This window comes from Pongo abelii, chromosome 3 (assembly GCF_028885655.2).
Source record: "Pongo abelii isolate AG06213 chromosome 3, NHGRI_mPonAbe1-v2.0_pri, whole genome shotgun sequence".
In the NCBI taxonomy this organism is placed as follows: domain Eukaryota; kingdom Metazoa; phylum Chordata; class Mammalia; order Primates; family Hominidae; genus Pongo; species Pongo abelii.
Window position 1 is genome coordinate 165,429,336 of NC_071988.2, and position 27,193 is coordinate 165,456,528.

Below are 27,193 nucleotides of genomic sequence, written 5' to 3' on the forward strand. Positions count from 1 at the left end.
TGTTGGGATTACAGGTGTAGCCACTGTGCCTGGCCTGCGATGCTGTTTTCTTTGGCATACTTGGGGACAATTCCTTATAATTAAAATTGTCTCATTTTTTTTGAAGGGCTTTAGCTTATAAGAGTTTAAAAGTGTCCTCCTCCATGAGAATTCACATGATATAAGAGAGCAAAGCAAAGGGAGGGTATGAATCATATGCTGCATGCTCTTCTAGATGGCATATATATTCTAGTTAGCGTGTTTTCATTTTTTTCTTTTAAAAACCATTAAAATAAGTTACAGTGATGAGGTTACAGTATACAGCAGTATATTAGAAAAATATTAGACCAAGAATCCAAAAAGCCAGAATTCATTTCTGGTAATACTATTAACAACCACTCCCTCCCATTAAATGACATTGGGCAAATCCATTGACTTTTCTTCGCATAAATTTTCTTATTTTAAAATGTAAAATTAGATCATCTCTAATTGTACTCCAAAGTAGGGAGCAGATAACATGATCAAGAGATTGATATTAACAACCCTCCTAAGGATTAAAGCACAGATAGAAATTTCCCCGGTAGTCAGTGCTCTTCACTAAATTATGCTGCACTCTTTGTTCAAACCAAGTCTAGCAAAAGCCAAGTTGTAACTAACTGCCTTGGACTTAGACATTCAGGCTCACATGAGTTCTCTATTTACTCTCAGAATTTAAGAATCACCAAAGTTGGTTTATTTTTGCCTTTGCTTTAGCATTCTTGTTTCTTATTATCTACTTTCACACTTTTCTTCAGCCATCAGTAAAACATTGGCCTATTGTATACAGGCAGTAAAGGAGGAGAAAAGGCTAAGACAGGCCTCCTTACACCTTGGACTTTTTTTCTCGTTTCTCTCCTCTTAAGTAATGTAGGGCTATTCTTTGGGCATGATTTTCTTTTCTGTCTGGAACATAAATGTCAAATTGAGTTTGGAAGCATAGAGAAATCAAGCTAACAAAATGCGTAAGTGACATAGTACAATTCAGTGCAACATTTCCACATTGTAGCTTCTGCCCTAAAATTAACCTTAAGCTTTGCACAGAGTAAAAAATACATGTAAATTTTATAAATGCATTTTTAAAAATTTCAATATATCATATTGTTCTATTAAGAAAACCAAGGAATACCCTAGAAAAGGAATACCCTTTTAGTACCCACCCCAGAAAAAAAGGTAATGGAGATGAAGAAGAACTCGAGTGAAAGGCTTACTGATTTCATGCATCTGCTTTTGGCTCATATGAGTCTCCATGGAACATGTGACATCTTTAAAAATTACTTAATCCACATTGTCTTCATCATTACAATCACTTACATTTTATATATGTTTTCACTGTAACCAGCAAGAAATTACTGGTCACGAAGGTAAACCCTTCAGAGAAGTGTAACGATTTTACATCTCTGATGTTGGAAGTACTTAAAATTTAGTTGAGAGAACTTACTGTATACAAAAGCAAAGCAATACAAATACTCTTCTAAGAGTAACTATAGTAAAGATTGTAGGTTTGAAATAAGGATATGGGACTAAGAACATGAACCCTCTCTCTAGATTCACAGGATTTAAATTCTAGCTCTACCAGTCATCATCTGTGTGACTCTGGGCAAGTTACTTAAGTTCTATAAGCCCCCAGCCAGCTTGGTAATAAAATTATTAAAATCTCTTTTAAATTGTACCTTCCTTACATGGTTGTTGGGAGGTTTTAGAGTGTCTAGTACCTAAGAACTCCTCAATAAATGTTCATCATTAAGTGTAATGGCATTTCTCTGGGCAGTCTTAGAGAATGTATTCTAACTTGAGCTTTGTGTAGAAATTAAAGTCACTGATTGATATAGCAGTGATGGATATTGATAGTGAAAGAATGTAGAAAAGGGCTGAAATTTTAAAGATGTACATGAGAAATAGAGAACAGAATGGTCTAGCCAGAGCAGAGCACAATTCAAGAGAAGAATGTGATGTAAACACATCCGTATTCTTATGGCATTTGCATATTCTCCATGACTTCCCCAAATAAGTCATATGTATTCTGTGCTCTTGTCTGTAAAATCATTGCTATCTTGAAATGTAATTCATTGAATAGAACTTGAAAGTAGCTGGCTACTATGTTGTACTTGTTGAACTCGGAATAAAAATATACAGATGAATCCTTAACATTTTATTTGGGAAGCAAGAATTGCAATTTGAGATACACAGACCAAGTGGTCTTTGTTATGTCTGAAGAACAAAGAGGAGGTTGGGAGTTTTATTAGAAAGAGAAATCTTAAGTATTGTTTTGAAAGAAAGCTCACTGGCACTAGAGAATTTCTTGGGAGCTGGCAAGATCTGATTGGTGAATGATGGTGGTAGGTAAAACCAGTTTTAGAGTCATGGAAAGTCATTTCAGCAGCTGTGAGGTAAAACTGGTCTTAGGGTTGCAGCAGGTTGTTTCAGCAGCAGGGTTTGTGGAAATGTTAATTCTTGGATCAGTTGCTCTGTGCCGTGAGTGCTTTTTCCCCTGGCCCTCAACCCTAATTTAGTTGGCTACAACAAGAATGACCCAATTTGTATAGTCAACTTTCACACACCTTTCTCACATAATGGGCCTTTTATTTATTTATTTATTTATTTATTTATTATTATTATACTTTAGGTTTTAGGGTACATGTGCGCAACGTGCAGGTTAGTTACATATGTATACATGTGCCATGCTGGTGCGCTGCACCCACTAACTCGTCATCTAGCATTACGTATATCTCCCACTGCTATCCCTCCCCACTCCCCCCACCCCACAACAGTCCCCAGAGTGTGATGTTCCCCTTCCTGTGTCCATGTGTTCTCATTGTTCAATTCCCACCTATGAGTGAGAATATGCAGTGTTTGGTTTTTTGTTCTTGCGATAGTTTACTGAGAATGATGATTTCCAATTTCATCCATGTCCCTACAAAGAACATGAACTCATCATTTTTTATGGCTTCATAGTATCCCATGGTGTATATGTGCCACATTTTCTTAATCCAGTCTATCATTGTTGGACATTTGGGTTGGTTCCAAGTCTTTACTATTGTGAATAATGCCGCAGTAAACATACATGTGCATGTGTCTTTATAGCAGCATGATTTATAGTCCTTTGGATATATACCCAGTAATGGGATGGCTGGGTCGAATGGAATTTCTAGTTCTAGATCCCTGAGGAATCTCCACACTGACTTCCACAAGGGTTGAACTAGTTTACAGTCCCACCAACAGTGTAAAAGTGTTCCTGTTTCTCCACATCCTCTCCAGCACCTGTGTTTCCTGACTTTTTAATGATTGCCATTCTAACTGGTGTGAGATGGTATCTCATTGTGGTTTTGATTTGCATTTCTCTGATGGCCAGTGATGGTGAGCATTTTTTCATGTGTTTCTTGGCTGCATAAATGTCTTCTTTGAGAAGTGTCTGGACAAAATGGGGAAAGGATTCCCTATTTAATAAATGATGCTGGGAAAACTGGCTAGCCATATGTAGAAAGCTGAAACTGGATCCCTTACTTACACCTTATACAAAAATCAATTCAAGATGGATTAAAGACTTAAACGTTAGACCTAAAACCATAAAAACCCTAGAAGAAAACCTAGGCATTACCATTCAGGACATAGGCATGGGCAAGGACTTCATGTCTAAAACACCAAAAGCAATGGCAACAAAAGCCAAAATTGACAAATGGGATCTAATTAAACTAAAGAGCTTTTGCACAGCAAAATAAACTACCATCAGAGTGAACAGGCAACCTACAAAATGGGAGAAAATTTTCGCAACCTACTCATCTGACAAAGGGCTAATATCCAGAATACAATGAACTCAAACAAATTTACAAGGAAAAAAACAAACAACCCCATCAAAAAGTGGGCGAAGGACATGAACATAATGGGCCTTTAATGGCTGCTGTCTTTCTTCTGTCCTTTTCAGTTTGAAAATCATTCTCCTAGCTAGAGAAGACTAAAGCAAGATAGGAGTTGAGTTTCTCTCTCTTTTTTTTTTTTAAATCTATTATGATTAGTTTTTCTTCCCCAACAGATTTGTTCTTGCCTTATTTCTTTTCCTCTAGGAATAGGTTTTAAAAGACCCTCCATATAATTTTTCATAGGCCGTGATCATTCTGGATTATAGTCATCACACCAGCATTCACACAGGCTTGGGTAACTTTCTCATTGACCTTGACTCCCTGCTCCTTCCATTTCAGTCCTTCCCATTTTAAAAGCTCTTTTTGTTGTCATATTGGGAAATCATTAGCATTTTGAGACCAAATGCAGATGCTCAAAGGGGATGGACTACATAACTCTGAGAATTTGTACCTAAGGATCCAGGATATGGTGTCATTACTAAGGGCTTTGGAGGTGGAAAATGGCATTGGTTTAGAGGAGAAACAATCAGTTTCAGCTTCAGAAGGATAATTGGAGATGACCTGTGAGGCAGTTGGAAGGTAGAACTAGAGAAAAAGTGAGAAACCATAACTCGGTAAGATTTAGCCGTCGTGTGACCTTGATTATTTAACCACAAACTTAGATAAGATACTGGGGTCGCAAAGCTGAGAAATGCAAAGAGTAACCACTGGGAGATAACTATGGTGAAAAAAATCAGGAGGGAGCTGGAGAGCTAATGAAAACGGATCTTTCAGACAAGGAGGAGTGCATCTCACACACTAGGTCAAGAGCAGCAAACCAAAAGAAGTTCTAAGAGCGTTTTATAATTAAACCTGATACCACTGGTGTGTCAGCTCTCTGTGGCATTCACGTAGATGTCCCCCTAAGCCACATCTGTAAATTCAACTATAGTATCAACTATAGACATAAGTGTAGGAATGAGCACATTTCTTCCTTTCTCTACTTGGTTTCCTTAGTTTGTGACTGTGTAGCACAGAGTGCTGCAAGATCTCCAGCCACAGCTGGAGTTCTTGTTTTGAACTCCAAGCAGCTCCAACATAGTATCCAGCTAAATTTCCTAAGATTCTCTATATCCCTAAAGGTCTGGAAAGGTAAGACAATGTGGTATAGAACAGGAGTGCCACACCAGCAAGTGGCAGGCTAGAGGAAGTCTTAACTCTGCCTCCGGTTAAAGTGTAACCTGAACAAATCATTTAACCCCTTCTTTCTTTGGATGAATCTCATTCATAAAATGAAGAAACTAGATTTGTAAGGGCCTTTCTCTCCAAAATAATCATATTATTTTAATACTAAGACTTACCTTCTGCCTCTTATTTTTTTGAAGGGTAGCACACTATTTGGGGGAGTTTAAAAAGTTGTCATCATAGCCAGGCACGGTGGCTCACACCTGTAATCCCAGCACTTTGGGAGGCCGAGGCGGGTGGATCACGAGGTCAGGAGATCGAGACCATCCTGGCTAACACAGTGAAACCTCGTCTCTACTAAAAATACAAAAAATTAGCCGGGCGTGGTGGCGGGCACCTGTAGTCCCAGCTACTCGGGAGGCTGAGGCAGGAGAGTGGCATGAACCTGGGAGGCAGAGCTTGCAGTGAGCCAAGATTGTGCCATTGCACTCTAGCCTGGGCGACTGAGCGAGACTCCGTCTCAAAAAAAAAAAAAAAAAGTTGTCATCTTCCTTTGCTATGGAAAAGGGTCCTGCGGGTATGGGCCCTGGATTAGGAAATTTTAGGGGTAGGGAGTGAATCTTGCCCAAATTTTTAGTATTTACCTTTTAAACTCAGGCTGCCTCATTTCTGAATAAACTCAATGTATTGTCTAACTTAGAAAATTGGTTAGGAAATTTTATTTTTTATAACTTCTGCAGAATTATATTTTAAGAAACTTTTAGATTTCGATAGGTAAGGTGCTAGATATCAGCACTTAACCAGCAAATTCTGATTCTGCCACCTAATAGATGTCAACTCAACTTTGTAAATTCCAAGAAAAAAGAAAATTTAGTGCCACTATTAATGGAGTAGCTTAAATCACTGGTTCAAATGATATTGCAGCTCTGGCATCCAGGCTTCTAATGGGAAAGATGCCCTTTCATAGGCTTTTCAGCAGTGCTTTTATGTGGCAGACATTAAGTGAAAGGAAGATGATGGTAACTGAATTTATGCTTTCAGAAATACACTTAATTAAACTGAAGCTAGGCAATCAGTAGAACCAGAATCTAAACATGTAATTCTTGCAAGATGAAGCCATTGGGCAACCAGTGAGTATCCAGAGGAAAGAAATCTTGGTCTTGTTTTGGTTTTAGATTAGTAAATATAGTAGTGGCCACTTGCTTCTCTAGAAGAGTCTTGGTCAGGAGGTGCAGGAATAGATTAAGGTTTTAAAAACATCTCTACCAAATTAGAAAAGTAATATTACAAGGACGTAGGCCTTCGGGTTTTCATATGAGACATCAGATTTCAAAGAAAAGAAAGATGTAATTGAGATCTGACTAGGGTATTCTACAAATTTTTTATTTGATCCAGTTTTCTAAGACATGTTAGAAGAAAAACTAACATGGCACATATTTTCCCTCTGTTCCGCCAAATGAAGATAACAACTAACCAGGCTGGTTATCGCACTAAAATCCTACCATCTTTTTATACCTCCTTGCTGCTTACATTGTTGCATGTAAATTCCTCTTTTCCATTGTGCTGAGCATGAGCATGAATTTTATGTAACAAGACTGAAATATTCTCCACAACAAACTTCTGTTCATGCTTTTAGATGTAACGTTTTTGCACAGGGCTCTGTTGCTTTTTTTTTTTTTTTTTTACAGAATCCATTTTCCAATTAATAAATAACATTATATTAAGAGAGTCTTCTTTTTACCAATTAGGTCAAAGTCCTAAAATTTTAAGACTCAAACCCCATGGTTTAGAGCGAACTGATTCACAAACCATAGGTGACTTTGCTACAAGAAGAAAGGGTATGTACTTTAGCACCGCATGCTGTATGGGGCATTGGGAATTTATTTTGTAATGTTTTTTTTTTTTTTTTTTTTTTTTTCTAAAAATAAAGAACTTTAAATACTACTGCTGTTGTAAATAAAACTTTCCCGCACGTTATTTCTAAAGTGAATGCTTCCCATAATACACAATGAGTCTACTTACTCTGCCATTAACAACAGCATGTTAAATATTTGATAATATGTCATATTCAGACTTGTCCTTTTGCATTATTCTTTTAACTTTGTAGACAACATTTTATCCTTTCAGTTTGTGAACTGTTTGTGATTTGCTGTTGTCTTCTGTCTTTATGTATATGTATTCTGTTCTGAGACAGAATAAAGAATCATTTCCATGGATTAATTGTGCCATTATTTAAAAACTGACAGCTAAACTGCTATTAGCCTTTGGGTGTCAAAAAGTAAAACATTAACAGTTAAAGAAATACTTTCAGTCAGCGGAATATTCTGTATGTGTCTATTTTAAGAATATAGACAAGCAAAATGGTTTCAGCTCAAATTTAATAAGTTAATTTGGTCTTCATTATATGTGAGTTGACAAAATACTTATGAGCCTCAATGTGTATGGTCCTTTAAAATGACCATTCATTTTATAGTGTAATGGTAACTATGCCATAACATACATGGACAAAGACTATACATAAATCTGGAAAGATGAAATTTTTTGTTAAGAGTAGCAGAATGAAACAACTGAAATGTTTACCTAACATGTTTAGGTAGTCTCCTAAAATATCTAGTATTAAATAGTATTGTTTTAGTTCTTTTGCTCACTCCATAAATTTCTGAAAAAATCTCAGTCTTGACTTTAAGAAAATGGCTAAGAACTCTGTGGTATATATTGGTTTAACTGTCTACTGCAATATGAGGTAAATAAAGATCACTTATAAATGAAAATTATTATTAGCATTTACTTAATTGTATATAATTTAGCAAGAGATTTGTTGCTTAAATTACACTAACAATTTGAAGTAAAATAATTATGGCCTTTTTTCAGAGCAGAGTTTGGATCTAAAGATACAAATATTTTTTCGTTTTGTTTGTTTCCTGCTGGGCATGAATTATTTTAAAAGATTCGAACATTTTTTCAGTTTGGGGTTTTAACAAAGTTTTGTTTTTAATAGTTTCTATGCATCATTTTATATATATAGTTATATACTTCAATATTGAAGAATAGGAATGATTTTACATAGATGATTAAATTTCCTTATTGAGTATGAAATTGGTGAAATAATTTGTGAAATAATGAAACATATAAAGCAACCATAGAGGAACTGGGTCACATTACTCTTTCTTTATCTCATTTAGTTTATATTCATAAAATATGTACTTAGGCAACATGTTGTAATAGAGGTTTAGGCTTTGAGGTAACAATCATGAAACATCTGATTTAGCTTTTACCACGAATTACTTAGCTACGTAACCTTGGGCAAATCATGTAACATTCATGAACCTCATTTCACATGTGAAACTAGGTGGTCTTAGGTTTACTCTGGCTATCAAATATAAATAGAGTTACACAGAGAGAATCTTGTTTGTTTTCCAAAGTTCTGTATACTAAAAATCTCTTTTTCTCTTTTTCTTTTCAGTCAAGCCAGCACCTTTAGAAATAAAACCTTTGCCAGAATGGGAAGAATTACAAGCCCCAGTTAGATCTCCCATCACTAGGAGTTTTGCTCGAGAGTAAGTCCTTTGTCTAAAATATGTAGTTTGTATGAATAATGTGACTATCTAGAATTGTTCATTATCATGGAAAATATCTAGAATAGTGGTTCTCAATGGATGATCTGAAGAGCCCCCTTTTTGGGGGTTCTGTGAAGTCAAAGCCATTTTCATTAATATATTAAGATGTTATTTGCTGTATTTATTCTCCTTCTGAGTGTACAGTGGAGTTTTCCAGAGGCTACATGATAAGTAATGATATCATTGTGACACCCAATAGAAATGTGTATTCGTGTATTACTTGTGTTTTAAAAATATGTCTATTTTCATTTCTAATATGGCAAAATTAATAGATGCAACTCTTGTAAGCAAAAATTTCTTGGGATTCTCAATAATTTTTAAGAGTGTAAAAGGTTTATGAAACCAAAAATTTCTGAGGACTACTAATCTTGAAAATATGGTAGTCTCTTGTGGAGATTATTTAACCGAGACTTATTTAAATGTATATAGGGAAATGAGAGGAATTTATGAAGTTACAAACCTATGTTGAACATATGTTCATATTTTATATGTGTGTGTGTGTATATATATAGTTTTTAAAAAAATAGAAATTCTTAAATCTTCCATTTTATATCTGTAACTTTCTACTTATCACCAAGTCACTGGCAGTGGTTTTTTTTGTTTTACACAAAATATTTTGCTGTCCAAAATACACTTTTATGATACAATTATAAATATTAGTTATGTGTCTGTGCACAAAAATTATGTCATTATAAATGTGTACAATGAATGATTGTAAACATAAGGGAATGTTTCTGAAAGAATGCAGACTGTCTCTCATTTTTATTTGGGGAATAATTTTAGATATTTTTGTCAAGGCTTATGTTTGTGATGATAATTTCTGCAATTAGCTCTTCTAGGTTTCCCATGTCCCCCCGACCAGATTCAGTGCATAGCACAACTTCAAGCAGTGACTCACACGACAGTGAAGAGAATTATGTTCCCATGAACCCAAACCTGTCCAGTGAAGACCCAGTATGTAAAGTTCTAACTTTTCCCTTTCTGAGCAGCCCTTTTCAGTCATTCAAGCTAGAACTGTTCTGTCTATAAATTTTATCCTCGTATCTTTATATACTTAAGAAAAAGCAGTAAAAGACAACTTCTAAAAAGCTTATTAAAAATAATGTCATAAACTCTAAAACCAATAAAAGGTGAAAGTAAACTGTAAATGAGTTAAAAAGAAAAAAGTTGCCTGGCACAGCAGCACAACCCTGTAGTTCAGCTATTTGGGAGGCTGAGGTAGGAGGATCACTTGAGTCCTTGAGTCCGGCAGTTTGAGGCTAGCCTGCGCAACATGTCACCCCGTCTCTAATTAGAAAAGAATTAAGTTTTCAGTTATATGTCATTTAAGAGATACTTGATTTTTGATACTCTTCAAGAAAATATACTGGCAGCATTTTATAATGCAATTCTCTAAGGCCATGTCACAGCACTCTAATGGTGAAATGGTCTTATAAATAAGTAATATACCCTTAGATAGGTGTAAAGATTAAAGAAGACCTCTTATAAACGTAACATGTTTGAGGTTGGCTATACTACCATAAAGCATGAGAATTTTCTAATGGTAGTGAGCATTTTGTTCCTCAGAAATCAACTAGTTGTCAGAAAATACTTCAAATGTTTTAAGAATACAAACCAGTTTTAATTTTTAAAAATATTTTGCTTTAGCTTTTCCTTAAGTCAGATTTAATGTTTGCTTTGTTATTTGTATTTTAGTAGATAAGTATATCCGTTAGGATTAAGTTCCCCTCTGAGTAAAAGAAAATAAATATCTGTGACTCAGAAGTTTCTTTCTTTCTCATGGAAAAGTCTAGAGAGAGTCAATCCAAGGCTGTTGTGGCAGCTCTGTTCCATAGAGTCTTCAGGGATTCAGACCTTTTCCAGCTCTCCAGTCTGCTTTCCTTGGGTGTGGCACATATGCTCATTGGACAAGATGATGCTCCAGCCAGCAGAATCACATTCCAACTCCAGGTGGAGGAAAGGGAGAAAAAGAAGGGTACAGCCCAACTGCCTCATAAGGACAGTTCCTCGAAACTGCTTTATAGAAACCATTAACCAGAACTTAGCCTGTGTGGCCACACTTAGACACAAAGGAGCTAGAAAACATAGCCTTAGATCCGAGGAACAGTGGGCAAAAATCCCATGCATATGGGAGAGGGGAGAGTAGGTATTGAGGGACAGTCAGACCATATCTACCAGGATAAGCAAATACCTGATGTCAGAATTTAGAATGAGTAACACTTTAGTGGCCCTATATTATTTAAAACAGCCCTATTTAGAGGTATAAAATATAAAGCTCAATTCTATCAATGAATTGGTTTTTCATCCTTAATAGACTTTAGGCAGAACCAGCTTTCTTAAAGCTATATATTGTCAGGAAACATAATTAAGTGATATGAAAAACTTGATTTTGTGCTTAAATTAATTAACTTTAAAATATTACCAAATTTAGCCAGGCACAGTGGCATGTGCCTGTAGTCCCAGCTACTCAGGAGGCTGAAGCAGGAGGATCTCTTGAGCCTAGGAGTTCACACCTAGCCTGGGCAACATAGTGAGACCTCGTCTATAAAAATTTTTTTAATATCAAATTTATAAAGTATTCAAAAATAATATAATCAATATATCAATAATGTTTTCACTGATTTTTCAAGGCAGAGCAATTTTTATAGACTTTTGCTTTTGTATTCACTATTTTTCAATTTGAGTGGAGTTCTATTATTATTATTTAAGTTCATTAGTTTTCCTCAGTATAGTAGGTTGACTTTAGTAAAACTCTAAATCCTAAATTCTCGGTCAGAGTAGATATTGTCACCTATTTTCAACTTTGGCTAGTTGAGTGAACTGTTTTCTTATCGTAAAGTAATTAGAGTATTTTCTGAGGTACTAAAGAGTGTGTCTTTTTGCCCAAAATAGTAAATAGCCATAAAAATTTTGGAAAGTCCCATATAATAGGAAAGTTTAAAAATGTGATTTGTCATGGGTAAGTGTTACATGAAGGGAAAAGATGAAAAAGAAGAGCATTACAATCAGAAATCAAAGGAAATCAAAATACAATTTTTTTTTTTTTTTTTTTTTTACACCTAATGACAGTAAGCCAGAAAGGTACTTTTACTTGCCACCAGTAGAGGTGTCTAAATAAACACAATGTGGTGAATTTCTGTTCTTTTTTTTTTTTTTTTGGAGACAGATTCTCGTTCTGTCACCTAGGCTGGAATGCAGTAGTGCGATCTCAACTCACTTCAGCCTCCACCTCCTGGGTTTCAAATGATTCTCCTGACTCAGCCTCCCGAGTAGCTGGGATTACAGGTTTGCGCCACCACACGTGACTAATTTTTGTGTTTTTGGTAGAGACAGGGTTTCATCATGTTGCCCAGGATGGTCTCAAACTCCTGACCTCAAATGATCTGCCTGCCTTGGCTTCCCAAAGTGCTGGGATTACAGGCGTGAGCCACTGCACCTGGCCTGTGATGAATTTCTGAAGTACTTAGGTCCTATGTATTAGAAAAAAGCAAAAATGACCCAGGAGGACATACCTATCTACCAAGTACAATAGAAAAGTCAACAGTGCCGATTCCATCTCCTCATGCTGCCAAATAGAAGGACTCATCATAGTCCATTCAACTCTCCCTTAGAAAAGAATGTGAGAATTATAGCAATATTTAACAAACTTCTTTAATTTTGGATAAAAAATCACGCATTATCAAGTGAATTCTGAATGTGACACCTGGAATTCAAATGATGGTAAACCATAACTAAAGGCATACATATTGTTATGTGATAATAACAACAAAAATATGTTAAATGATTTTACATAAGTTTTAAAGAATTTTTTAAAAATCTAGGCCGGGCATGGTGGCTCACACGTGTAATCCCAGAACTTTAAGGAGGCCGAGGTGGGCGGATCACGTGAGGTCAGTAGTGCAAGACCAGCCTGGCCAACATGGATAAACCCCGTCTCTATTAAAAATACAAAAATTAGCCAGGCGTGGTGGCAGGCGCCTGTAATCCCAGTTACTCGGGAGGCTGAGGCAGGAGAATTACTTGAGCCCAGGAGGCAGAGATTGCAGTGAGCCGAGATCAAGCCACTGCCCTCCAGCCTGGGCAACAAAGCAAGACTCCATCTCAAAAAAAAAAAAAAAAAAAAATCTCGCACTACTGGTTTGTTATTTAATTCAAAGAACACTTATAATACCTTATAGAATCTTAGAGTTTCTCTAAACTGTTTTGGGAAAATACTGGGTGAAAGGCTAGAATACAGACAGGCTGTTCCAGTGGAGATTAAATCAAGAGCAAATAGACTTCCTTGTAGACACACAAATGTCAACCATACTTAAAGATGGAAAAACATTCAGTTCTAGTAATAACAGACATAAAATAGGTTAAAATAGGTTAACAGACATAAATAGGTTAACCACCCTGAGAAATTCTGTTTAGGAGCAACGTATTGGTATTATGCATGCAGGTCTTACGAATTTATGCATTTCTTTTATAGCCTTGTAATACTGCAAACAGTTCTAGATATTTCTAATCAGAGAAATGGAGGGTATGGGTCTTTCACTGATCACATTTGAATATAGAATTTTTCACACACTCATGGCTGATTTTATGTGACAATGATATATAGAGTCATTCAGATAAAAAATTTCATGATGATTTCAGTTTCTCCATAAATTAGAAAGAAGAGAGGGATTGCTATTTATATTGAGGACCAAAACTTGCTTACATTTTTTGTGCTCTACATGTTATTTTTGATTTTTTGATTTTTTAATTTTTTCAGACAGAGTTTCCCTCTGTTGCCCAGGCTGGAGTGCAGTGGTGCGATCTTGGCTCACTGCAGCCTTCGCCTCGGGGTTCAAGCGATTACCCTGCCTCAGCCTCCCAAGTAGCTGGGATTACAGGTGCTCACCACCACACCTGGCTAATTGTTGTAGTTTTTAGTAGAGACGGGGTTTCACCATGTTGGCCAGGCTGGTCTCGAACTCCTGACCTCAGGTGGTCCGCCCGCCTCAGCCTCCCAAAGTGCCGGGATTACAGGCCCGAGCCACCGCGCCTAGCCATTTTATATATTGTTTTAATGTTTTATTTGCAGTAATTGATAAATTTGGTTTAAAAAATCTGTTTCTTCAAATGGGAACATTACATTTAGTTGTGCAGGTTGTTTACTGAATAAACGTACTGCATACCTGATTATATGAAATTCAGGCTATGTGCTGCTCACCAAGCTGCAGTCGCCCACAGCACAGAGCTGTCTCACCCCAGTGCGAGAAGCACCATTTAATAATTTGCAAAAAGGTTCCATACCATCTATTAGCAGCCCTGCTACGAAATGAGGGAATAGTCTCAATATTTTCCTAGAAGTATCCTTTCCCTAAGGCACAGTTTTTTCTGTTTAACCTAAGCAAAAAGAAATGAAGTAGCAATATAAAAAGAATCAACAGAACCACCAGATGTATGCAGTTTTCAAATTGTTTTATTCATCATAACATGTATAAATTTTTAACTTTGTTAAATCATTATGGTTTTCTTCAAAAGTATGAGATAATATATGAACATTAATATCAACAGTGCACAAGGATGAAAATCCCTAATGAGAAATACACAGTCTTGCGTATGAGAAGCCAAGAACATTTCTAGATGGGGTTAAAAGGAGTAAGGCATGGAAACAAGTCACTTGTTTGAGCACATGTATAATAGAACCCTGTTGTAATTAGAGTGGAGGGAATATATAGGGACTTAGGTTCATGCCAGCTTTTCCTTTCTATTTAGCATTGATCTTCAAGTGCCTATTTTTCATTCTTCTGCCTCAAGTTTTTTGTTTCTGTTGTTTATTGCTGTCATCTATCTTCCCACCTTCTTTCCCTTTTTTTAGAGAGTAGTCCTACTGTACAAATCATCTGAAATGGTTATTTACAAATTCCAGAGTTGTCTTCACTCTGCTCTCTTTAAAATCTTAGCACTATTTTTGTCCAAAATTTTAATTCTTTTTAAACCCGCAAGTTAGTAGTATTATTGCTCTTATTATATAAACTATGCTTATTTACGTTTTTCTGCATGTTTAGTGACTTCTTTATCATTTCTTTTATCTCAGGCCTTCCTTAGGTAGTAATTTTCCTTATCTCTTAAATACGTTCTTTAGAATGTATGCCTTTCAGGAAGGAAAAGATCAGGCTAAGGAAATTAAGTGGTAAAAAATCCAGATGATTGAAACAAAATAGACTTAGCCAATGGAGTCAAACAAATTTTAGTGTGAAAGCCTTTAAATAAAACGTAGAAAGTTTTTTTTTTAATTTAATTTGAAAGCAAGGAATATAAAGATCCTGTAAACGCATAATTGAGTACAGATATAATTTTAATAATGTTCAAGTTGGGCTATCACAGCTAACTATCTCTTGATGTCTCAATCTTAGTGTGAACCAAGTTTAACTTTTGAAACTACGTTTAGCTTGCTCTAAGCTAGGCTTTAATCAATTTTTTAAATATTACTTATTTTCTTTCTATCCTAAAAGGTTGTTTAACTTTTTAAGCTATGTCCTCTTGAAAGCAAATATTTAGGCTTCCATAGATGTCCAACAGTATGAGTGGTATGTCTGGTGAATGTCTGACCGTTGATTTTGTTGTCTAATACTTTCAGAATCTCTTTGGCAGTAACAGTCTTGATGGAGGAAGCAGCCCTATGATCAAGCCCAAAGGAGACAAACAGGTGGAATACCTAGATCTCGACTTAGATTCTGGGAAATCCACACCACCACGTAAGGTGAGTGACATGTGACATGCCTATTCTTTGTACACAGTTAGTTCACACTTCAAACCTGAAGAATTATTTCCTTTGGGATAATTTTATTAAGTTATGTTTAATATAAATTTAGTCTGGTCTGACTTGATGCTATCATAAACCACAAATAACATAGTTCTGGAGACGGATTATTTTTTTCCTTTCTGATGGTTAGAAATTTTATACTTTCTACTCTTTTAGTGGTTACCACTGAAATAGTTATTTAAGAAATTCTTTTTTTTTTTTTTTTTTTTTTGAGACAGAGTCTTGCTCTGTTGCCCAGGCTAGAGTGCAGTAGTGGGATCTTGGCTCACTGCAACCTCTGCTTCCCAGGTCCAAATGATTCTCCTGCCTCAGCCTCCCAAATAGCTGGGATTACAGATGCGCGCCACCACTCGTGGCTAATTTTTGTATTTTTAGTAGAGACACAGTTTCACCATGTTGGCCAGGATGGTCTTGAACTCCTGACCTCAAGTGATCCACCCACCTCAGCCCTCCAAAGTGCTGGGATTACAGGCAGGAGCACTGCATCCGGCCATTATTTAATGAATTCTAAAGTTAACCAGTCTAGTGTCTTTACTCTCCTTAAAATGTTCAAATTCTGTGCTATCTTTGTCCAAAATTTTAATGTTGTCTTTTTGTTAAACCCACAAATTAGACAGTATTATTACTGCTCTTATTATATAACAATGTTTATTTACATTTTCCTACATGTTTACCAGCTTCTTTATCATTCCTTCCTATTTCTCAGACTTTTCTTCTGCAATAATTTTCCCTCCACCTGAAATATACCCCTTAGAAGTGCCTTTAGTAGAGGTCTGTTGGTAGTAATTTTTTTGTTTTTGAATAACTTAAATGTCTTTATTTTGCCTTTACTCTTGGAAACATAGTTTTCTTGAGTTTACAGTTCTTGATCAACAATAATTTTCTCTCAGCCCGTGGAAGATACTATCCCACTACTGTCTTGCTTCTGTTCTTATGGAAAAATAGCTGTCAGTCTAATTGAAATTCCCTTATAGGTAATGTCTTTTCTGACTGGATGATTTTAAGGTCATTTCTATATCTTTGGTATTCTACAGGTTCACTACAATATGTCTAGACATAGATTCCTTTTTATTTATCTTGCTTAGAAGTGCTGCCTTCTTTTTGGATTCATATTTTTTATCATTTCTGGGAAAGTCTCAGTCACTATTCAAATATTGCTTTTTCCTTTCTAAAATGAAATTCTGTTTGAGTCTTTATCAAATATGTCTGGCCAATTTAATAGCTCCTTTTTCAATATCTGAAGTCCTTGGAGGTCTGAATCTGTGTCTATTGTTTCTCCTATCTCACACTCTCTACAGTTTGTTTCTTTGTGTGTTTTATATATTTTTATTGCAAACTCATTTTGTTGAGCATATCTTCTGAGGACCTAAATTTCTTCCGTAAACGATTTGTATTTGCTTCTGCTAGGAACCAGGAGGTGCTACCACCCTAGGACCACATCAGTTCCCTTCAGGGGTCCCTAGCTTGATGGGATAGTCTCAGTTTCAGCATCACCTCCAATGCAGGGCCCCCTGATTGCACTTTTGAGATTGACATTCATCCTAAAGCCAACACCACATTTACCTTTTAGAAGCTCACCACTCCCTCTACTTCTCTTATACCTTAGACATTTCACTTTCTAGTGAGCGCAGCAGTGCATTGATAATTTTATTTAAGTATCTATATCTTGTTGAATTTTACGAATAAGAAGGCATCAGCTTATGTAGTTTGTCATTCTTGAAGTATAACTTTTCCAAAAACATTTCTTGTTAGCTCTCAAAGTAAACATTGATTCATGTTCTCAGAGCTTGAGAGAAAGTCAAGCTTAAGTTGACAGGAGAATCAAGCTGTCTATGTTAAGGTGAAACAGGCATCTGCTGTCCCTATTTTATATGAATTTCATCTGTCATGGAAGCATTAGTTTGAATTCTTTTTTTTTTTTTTTTTTTTTTGAGTCGGACTCTTGCTCTGTTGCCCAGGCTGCAGTGCAGTGGCACGATCTTGGCTCACTGCAACCTCTGCCGCCCGGGTTCAGAGATTCTCCTGCCTCAGCCTCCCAAGTAGCTGGGATTACAGGCACGTGCCACCATGCCAGGCTAATTTTTGTATTTTTAGTAGAGATGGGATTTCAGCATCTTGGCCAGGCTGGTCTTGAACTCTTGACCTTGTGATCCACCCATCTTGGCTTCCCAAAGTGCTGGGATTACAGGCGTGAGCCACTGGGCCCAGCTTTGAATTCTTAAATATAATAATTTTAAATTTAAGGCAAAAATAGTATATAGTTAGGAGAGAGACATTTTTAAGTTGAGGTAGTTGATGTTATTTTTTGTGTATGACCCAGAAGAATTTTAAGAGTATTCATGGTCGGGCATGGTGGCTCACACCTGTAGTCCCAGCACTTTGGGAGGCTAAGGCAGGCAGATCTTGAGGTCAGGAGTTCGAGAACAGCCTGACCAATATGGTGAAACCCCGTCTCTACTAAAAATACAAAATTAGCTGGGCAAGGTGGCACATGCCTATAATCCCAGCTACTCAGGAGGCTGAGACAGGAGAATTGCTTGAACCCAGGAGGCAGAGGTTGCAGTGAGCTGAGATCGTGCCACTGCACTCCAGCCTGGGCAACAAGAGCAAAACTCCTTCTCAAAAAAAAATAAATAAATAGAGAGTATTCACAATGCATGTGTTTTGTGTTTTAAGACTGAGTTGTACTCAGAAACACTCCTTTATATTTTGGACTTTTTGCTTTTTCTTTGTGTTTTAGCAAAAGAGCAGTGGCTCAGGCAGCAGTGTGGCAGATGAGAGAGTGGATTATGTTGTTGTTGACCAACAGAAGACCTTGGCTCTAAAGAGTACCCGGGAAGCCTGGACAGATGGGAGACAGTCCACAGAATCAGAAACGCCAACGAAGAGTGTGAAATGAAAATATTGCCTTGCCATTTCTGAACAAAAGAAAACTGAATTGTAAAGATAAATCCCTTTTGAAGAATGACTTGACACTTCTACTCTAGGTAGATCCTCAAATGAGTAGAGTTGGAGTCAAAGGACCTTTCTGACATAATCAAGCAATTTAGACTTAAGTGGTGCTTTGTGGTATCTGAACAATTCATAACATGTAAATAATGTGGGAAAATAGTATTGTTTAGCTCCCAGAGAAACATTTGTTCCATAGTTAACACACTCATAGTATTACTGTATTTATGCACTTTTTCATCTAAAACATTGTTCTGGGTATTCCCAATGTACCTTACCATAATTCCTTTGGGAGTTCTTGTTTGTTGTCACACTACTTTATATAACAATACTAAGTCAACTAAGCTACTTTTAGATTTGGAAATTGCTGTTTAAACTACAGTCTAACAACATTAAAATGAGAGGTAGATTCACAAGTTAGCTTTTTACCTGAAGCTTCAGGTGATAACCATTAGCTTATACTTGGACTCATCATTTGTTGCCTTCCAAAATGATGAGGATAATGTATGTACTGGTGTCAGGACCTAGTTCTCTGTTTCATGTACATTTAGTTTTTAATGGTGGAACTTTGTTATATTTTGTTAATTACAGTGTTTTTGGTTCACTGAGTGAAGATTCTGCCGGGTGGGATCTTGCACCTTTGAAAGACTGAATAATTACACTACCAAGTAAGCCTGCAAATCATTGATGGCATGCAGTGATGATGTGTTCTTACACTTGTTAACATGTATTAAGTGTTATTTGCAAAAGGTAGATTATGTAACCAATCAGGTACGTACCAGGCAGTGATGTGCTAATACACTGATCAGGTTTAGACAATGAGCTTTGGTTGTGTTCTTGTTAGTCCTAATATTGGTTTTCAGTTTGGAATGAATAAAGCAGTTGACATTCACTGTTAGTTACAGCAACATACTGTGATTTTTAATTAGATAGTAATTCAGATTTATTACTCTATGAAATTCTGTCTTTTGACACCATAGTGCCCTTTCTATGATTTTTTTACTTAATATTCTTCTTGGCCTTATATTTAAATCCCTATGCAATTAATATTTTATATCTGCATTATTAAAAAAAATAGATGTTATATAAGTGATTCTCATATGTAGCACCTGTTGCTTTTCCACTAAAAGAATTACGGATTTTGTACTGTGATTTATATTCGCTGCCCCAATTCAAGAAATATTGGAGCCTTACTACAATGTGAAATGTTATAGTCATGGACTGCTTCCAACCAGATTTCTGAAACCATCAGCGGGATGGTGTAATTCTGTCTCACCTATAACATGGTCCTGTGACATAGATATTAAGACCACAAGTTGTAGTGAGGCTACAATTATATTCATCTGTCTTGGCTTTGCAACATAATTTAGAAAGCACGTATAGTTGTTTTTTAACCAAGTTACATACAATCTCATGTACTGATTTGAGACTTATAACAGTTTTTGGAGGGGGCATAGAGAAAGGAGTGCCTACAGTTGAGGCACGACTCCCTCCATTCAGACCTCTAACTGTTGCCTGAGTACACAGATGTGCCCTGATTTCTGGCCCATTGGCCATAGTACTGTGCCTAATCAATGTAATAGGTTTATTTTCCCAATCCTCAAACTAAAAATGTTCATAACAAGATGAATTGTAGACTAGTAACATTTGATGCTTTTAAATATTTGCTTCTTTTTAAACAAAAACTAAAACCCAGAAGTGAATTTTTAGGTGGATTTTTAAATAAAAAAGATTGATTGAGTTTGGTGTGCAAGCTGTTTTATAATGAAACCACAAAATAAAATCTAAAATCACTGAAATGTGCCTAAACTATCAAAACACACAATACAGCTAATGTGTAAAGATACTAAATTCTGTTACTTGGAGGATGAATATATTTAAGATTTAAAACACAAATACATGATTAATTCAAAAACAAAAATCTTTACAGCTGCCTATCAGAAGGGTCTAAAGCACTTAGTGAATGTTTTTAGTCTAACTTATCATTAACTTTTTACAAGTCACCATATTTAAAGATCTGTAGCACTCTGATTTTCAGAAAATTTTTCATTCTGAATAATTTAAGAATGGTGGTGTATTAGGCAGTTTGCTTTAGAAAACTAAATCACATTGAACATTGTATTAGAGAATTAAATTAAAAGTTTCTTACAGAGCAGTATTTTCCAACATTTTTAGCACTAGAATCTTTTTAGATGAAATTTTATGTATAACCCCAATACATAAAGCCTGAAAACTCAATTTTATCAATATAGATGTATTTTGGGTTCACGTTTATGCGTACTCATTTTGGCTCATTACTAAGCATAATAAGATTCTGAGTTATTTCTGAATAACACAAATGTGGAGTTATACATAGTTGATGAAACCAGCAGCCAATTTATAGCTATGCTCTGTTTTATTTGTATACTATCAAGAAAATTTTGATTCTCACAAGTGTAAGCAAAAATAATAGATTTTAAACATACATCTCAGGAAATTCTTTAATTAGACATAGCTAAAGTTATTCAAGGTCTATACAAAGATAAATTATCCTGGTAGTGGAAGTTAATACATAAGTAGTCTCCAGTGTGGTAAAGTAGGGTATGTAACACATCAGAATGTGCATTTTTATTAAGTTTTAAAATATGCACATATAAAAACTAAATTTGAATCAAACCCTTTTAACTCACCTCCAAGAAGCTAGACTTTGGCCAGGAATGGGCTAAAAACCACTGGTTAACCATGTGACAGTTAGGATGTTGGAGATTGGAAATCTTTCTTCCACATTAGAGTTCTTTACCTTAATTCCTTATTCTGAAAAATTGTAAGATTTTATGAAGGTTTGAATACCAAAGCACAGTTCTGCTTTCAAAAATTAAAATTCAAACTTGAAAAAGCTGTTTAACCCATGGAAGATATCATTTAGTAAGATGTAAAAGATTTTTTAAATCTACACTTCAGTTTATACATCTTTATCATTATCAATACTATGTAAGTTACTGTGAGCATTTTAGAGAATTCCATAAAGGTACTATGAGTGTGTCTGTATGTGTGTGTATATATAGCATTGTATTTAATCATAGACTAAATTTAATTTGATATAGAAGTACTACTTTACTTGTACGTTAAGATCATAATTTCTGCTGGACTCTTTTATATTTAATTAATGGGGATTATAGTCTTCCTTCATAAATGCATTTAAACCGGAAATTGAACACCAGTGTTTTTCTTTTTCTACTTATGGGAAGTTGTCTGCTTCCCCCTTTAGAGAAAACAGTATTTTTATATTTTGTTAAAATATTAACTACTTTATGCCTACACACTATGCTGTAGATACTGATCATAATTCTTGGGTGTTCACAAACACTCCTAGTGCCTCTTTTTTGGCCCGTTGAAAGTGTTGGTATTACTACTTTCACTACAGAGCCTTTGGCCCTCTAATAATGCTGAGGTGAGCTGATCCTTCCTATTTCTGTCTTCGGGTCATTCTGGTAGGTCTTCTCCTCCACTGTCAGATAAGCAGTCAGGTCCGTGACAGGGATTGGACATATGAACAAATTAAGTGGATACACACAGTGAGAGAGATACATGCATTCTATGGTAACAGCTACTGTCAATAACATCTGATGTTACGTGCACATTTATATATATACAATTTTAAAAACTGGACTATGAGAGGCCATGGTATAAATGAATATTGTAGACGTCATGGACTTGATATGATAGAAATCAGTTGTCAGCTTGAGAAAGTTGTTTTTAATCTGTCTAAATAGTTTATGCATTACTACAGTTAAAAATAATTTCGTTTGTCTTCTATAGACTTAATTTTATTCCGGTTCAGTATAATCTCTGTTAACAGAGTTTCAGCAAACTGATTGGTCAAGGTATTAACATAGCTTCTACTTCCTTTACTTAAAAAGATGTGGTTTTATGTAAGTTCTTGATTACTGATGATCATCCCAAATTTTGACAACAAAATCATATGTATAAATTTATTTTTCCCCTCTTGCTCATCATCTTTTGTAAAGGTCCCATTGTAGATCTTTTCTGCTACCAAATAAAACTTTTCAAACAATTTGGTTTCAAGACCTTAAACAGACAAGTTGGATACTAAGATTGTGAACTGATAAGGACATATAAATTGATATTTCCAACCCTTCCTTAGAGTCTTTATCTGCATCAAAAACCCAATTCTGCCATTAACTGTGCTTCCCAGTCCCACCTCTATATGTCACTCATTTTCTGCAACAAAGATCTCACTAAATCATGTTGAAACGCAAGTCATGATCCTCTCTAACTAAATAGAAAAAGCTCCCTGGAAAAACTCTGTTGCCACATGCACGTGCCCCGTTACTCCTCCAGCCAGCCAGTGCTGCCGCATTTTATTGAGTAAAAGGCCAAATAAATAAGGGCCTGCATGCAACCTTTATCGTCAGAAGCTAGGTTTTATATGTAAAATGTGACTTGGGAAATGATTCTGTTTATTAATTGGTTGAGATTTTTCATTTCTATGAGAGTTTCAAACATCTCCAGTACTTTATAAAATCCCAACAATTGCTGTTAAGTCAGCACTTTGGTCCACTCAGCCCACCCAGCACACTTGCAACTCTGACTCTCACTGAATCATATTTGGGAAGTTTGGGTAGGGTGAGACTATCTTCTTCAAGATTATTTTCTCATATGTCTGTCTGTCACCTTGTAAACCATGAGACTCCAGGGTATTTGCATGTAACTTCTTTGAGGAAGTTACTACCATATCTGATATAGACACGCTTTTTGAGTTGCAGTTTCTGTTAGAATTTTTTGGAGACTAACTTGCCAATTCTGTGAATGTTATTGAATATTTAAAAAGCTGGGTCTGTAATGGGAGGCATTTTATTAACTGTTGTGATTGGGTAACATGTCCCCTTAGGTTTCCTGATTTAAAATTATACAAAATTACTATTTTTGATAAAATAAAGGAACACCTACAGAAAATTAAGTTTCTAAGATGTTTCTATACTTCATTAGAAAAGACTTTATTACTATTACTTATGGTTATTGGTGATTACCACTTAATGTGTCTCCTCTGATTTTGTGTTCCATGAGGTGCTTGGAACATTTGGAGTACTCCGTGCGGGGGACATACAGTGATATAGGAAATTTAAAAATAAAATAATACCCAAAAAAGCCCACTTTATCAGATATGGTATTGTGATGGTTAATATTATGTGTCAACTTGGTGAGGCTATGGCGCCCATGTGTCTGGTCAAACAGTAGCCTAGATGTTGCTGTGAATATATTTTGTAGATGCAATTAACATTTACAATCAGTTGATTTTAAGTAAAGCAGATTCTCATCCATAATGTTGTTGGACCTCATTCAATCAGCTAAAGGCCTTAAGAGCAAAAGCCAAGGTTTCCAAACGAAGTAATTCAGCCTCAAGATCATAACAAATTAATCCTGCCTAAGTTTCCATTCTGCTGGCCTGCCTTCTTGTAGATTTTGAACTGAAGAGTGCATCATCACCTCTTACCTGATCCAGTTTGCTGGCCTGCCCTACCAACTTCAGACTTGCCAGTTCTTACAATCCTGGAGCCTTTCTTAAAACTAATTCTCTTTCTCTCTCTCTCTCTCTCTCTCTGTCTCTGTCTCTGTCTCTTTCTCCCCCGTGTGTGTATATATATATATCTTCAAAACACATACAAAACATATAAGTGTTGGTATATAAGAATATATAGATATCTTACAGATATGTGTATCTTATTGGTTCTGTTTTTCTGGAGAACCATGACTGATAAACATACTGGGTCATTAATCTGAGTGCCTCTCATACCAAGCAATAATTTTGAAGTTTAATTTGCAGTGTATTAGCAGTCTGCTCCAAAAGTTTCTTCTGAAGCCATTTACCAACAGTGAACCATGTTTCCACTTCTGGCCATAGCTTTTTATCTTCTAGGAACCATTAAATCAACATCTCCAATGATGGAAAATAGTATTCTAAGAACACAGATTATTGGATTCTTGTCACAAAGGGTACAGGATACTATTAAGGACAGAATTTCATTTGTAACACTGGGATGTAGTCTTCACCTCTTCACCTTTGGCACATGCTATGACCCTACACATTTATTTAGTTTTCCCTGATTTAAATTTCTAAAACATATTACCCCGTGTACCTCTAAAGCTGTTTTTTAATCAGCCTTGTTAAAACAATGTGTTTGAAAGTTGCTTATTCCAGTCCTTAGACAAAACAGTAATTTTGAAAGTCAGACTAAGAAGAAAATACTGTTGTCCCAGATTTTGATTCTACTTGATGGTGGCTTATTAATAACTTAGTCATTTCACTAAGCTACACATGTTGAATTATTCAAGGTGCTATGGGAAACATGAAATCTACCTCATCTTTATCTTTACAAATATGTGTGAAAAAATAATACAGGACAGTAAGTGATTATTTCTGAGGTACCAGCTATGAGCTACCAAAGAAAAAAAGTTCTGTAGTTAAGATAACCTTCATAAAGATGGTTATCCTTTGATAACCATTGAGCTGGACATTGGAGGATTTGCAAGAAGGTTAGCTTGCTATTGGTTTGTTTCATGAGAAGAGGTAAAGAAAAAGACAAAAGCAGAATATGGAGAACTATGTATTGGGTGGAGGCTTATGAAATATTGTATTAGTTATGCTGTGTAATCAGAATGTAGTGACTTTAAAAAGTCATCTATTCTCACAGTTTTCGTGGTCAGAAATTCAGGAGTGTCTTGGCCGAACAGTTCTGGTCCAGAGTCTCTACTGAAATTACAGTCAAATCACCTGAGACTGGAGTTATCTAGCGCTGAAGGATCTGCCTCAGGTGGTTTACTCACATGGCTGGCAAGTTGGTGCTGCCTGTTGCTGGGAGCCTTTGTTCCTCTTCATGTGGCTGCTTCACAAAGCTGCTTGAGTATCCTTGTGGCATGGGGGCTGGCTTCCCCCAAAGCTAGTGATCCCAGAGACCAAACAAATGACCTAGCCTTAGAGGTCACACACTGTCATCTCTGCTGTGCACTAATGGGTTGTACAGTTCACTCCTTGATTCGCTGTGGGAGGAGACTTGCAAGGGTATGAATACCAGGAAGTAAGGATCACTGGGAGCCATCTAAGATGCTAGCAGTCACAAAGGCAAAATTAAGAGTTGAGAGATGAGGCCAAGGATGGAAGACCTTGGAAACTCAAGTGTGTTGGTTATTAAGGACTTGAAAATGTCAGAACAATAACCCAAAGCATGGAAAGAGTAGGTTACAAGAAGTGAGGAGGCAATTCTAAACCTAGGTCTGTGAGTTTCACTGTGTGTTCTTATAAAACTATTGAACAGTTGCTGTTCAATATAATACATATGTAGTCCTCATACTACAAATTTATCACAGGTCAGGTGGCTAGAAGTCAAGCATCAAGGCTGCATTGGTTTGATTTCTTCTGAGGTCTCTTCACTTGTAGATAGCCATCTTCTCACTGTGTCCTCAGATGGTCTTTTTTTCTGTGTTGGCACCCCTGGTTCTGCTCTCTCATTATAAAGACATCAGTCATACTAGATTAGGTAAAATGAATAATTTTACCTTAATTACTTCTTTAATGACCCTATCTCCAAAAAACTGACGTATTCTGAGCTTGTGGCTATGTTTATATCTCATCTGCCTGGCTATGTTAACTTTTCCCAGCAGGAAAAGATGGCACACTCAAAGGAGAGTAATTAAGGAGAGTTGAATGAAGGGACTATTGTATGGGTAGGGTTAAGGGAACCAACAAGGAATGGTTAAAAACTCTGAGTAATCTGCATGTGGTGGTGCATGCCTATAGTCCCAGCTACTCAGGAGGCTGAGGCAGAAGGATTGTGTGAGTCCAGGAGTTCAAAGCTGCAGTGAGCTATGATCACACCACTGCATTCTAGCCTCGGTGACAGAGAAAAATGACCCCATTTCTTAAAAAATAAAATCCTGAGCAACGGTAAGTGACTAGCAGTAGTGAGAAGCCATTACCACTTCTAGAACTAAGGAGGCAAGTGGAGGAAGCTGTTACACCCAGCAAGAGCTGGGTGGAGACAGTCTGCCAACAGACACTTTAATCTTAGGTAAAGGGACACAGACTATCAAATGCTGACCAGCAGTGAAGAAACCAGGGTACCTCTCTCACAGCTTGCCATTGGCTAAAACCAACCAGCACCCAGAAAGGCTGGGAATCCAGAATATGTAATACATAGAAGTCAGTCTCCCAGGACACATGGGAAGGCAGAGAAGGGTGGAGGACACATCAGGTACAGTAAACAGAGAAAATCCTTAACAATCTTCATATCTGTCATCATGTCAGACCAGTAAGTCAATTAATCTTTTATTGATCATCCTCATGGAAATAAAGCATCTGTAGAAGATTGGCTTGCTTAATAGCTGATCCAACCTCTCTGGAGTACCCTCCTGTACTTAAGAAGCTGTAAAGACAAAAACTACATTTCCCAGACTTCCTTGCAACTAGGGCGCTGCAAGTTAATTGTAATTAACTTTTCACCAGTGATACTTGCTTAAACTCAGAAACTGAGTTCAGTGGAGAGACAGAAGTCTGTGAGGCATCAATATTAAATCTCGCAGTTTGCATTTAGGATGTGACGCAATGGATTCCTGCTAAGCAATTCCTGCAGTGGTGTATGCTTTGAGCCAATACTTGCCATGGTAGATTACTGTACTCTGAAGGTATTACGGTTTCAACCATTGGTGCAGTGGTTTCCTGAACCCAGATTCCCGATTGTTCCCATGTCTGGCAGTTCTGTAGCGTTGTTCTGAGAATCCTTCCTAAAGAGCCTTCACAC

General features: G+C 36.4%; 1 protein-coding gene across 3 annotated transcripts in view; it reads left to right on the plus strand.

Annotated features, from left to right (window-relative positions):
- The window catches only part of GAB1 (GRB2 associated binding protein 1), a 131,090-nt gene extending 108,638 nt beyond the window's left edge, over nt 1-22,452 (plus strand). For 2 of the 3 annotated variants that reach the window (XM_002815172.6, XM_054554511.2), the window contains exons 7-11: nt 6,785-6,874; nt 8,500-8,593; nt 9,484-9,607; nt 15,264-15,386; nt 18,190-22,452. In XM_002815172.6, the coding sequence (XP_002815218.3) occupies nt 6,785-6,874; nt 8,500-8,593; nt 9,484-9,607; nt 15,264-15,386; nt 18,190-18,348 (590 nt within the window). In that variant the 3' untranslated portion in view covers nt 18,349-22,452. The remainder of the gene's footprint in view (nt 1-6,784; nt 6,875-8,499; nt 8,594-9,483; nt 9,608-15,263; nt 15,387-18,189) is intronic. The other variant, XM_003776530.5, reaches the window with a different exon arrangement.
- The last annotated feature ends 4,741 nt before the right edge of the window (nt 22,453-27,193 follow it).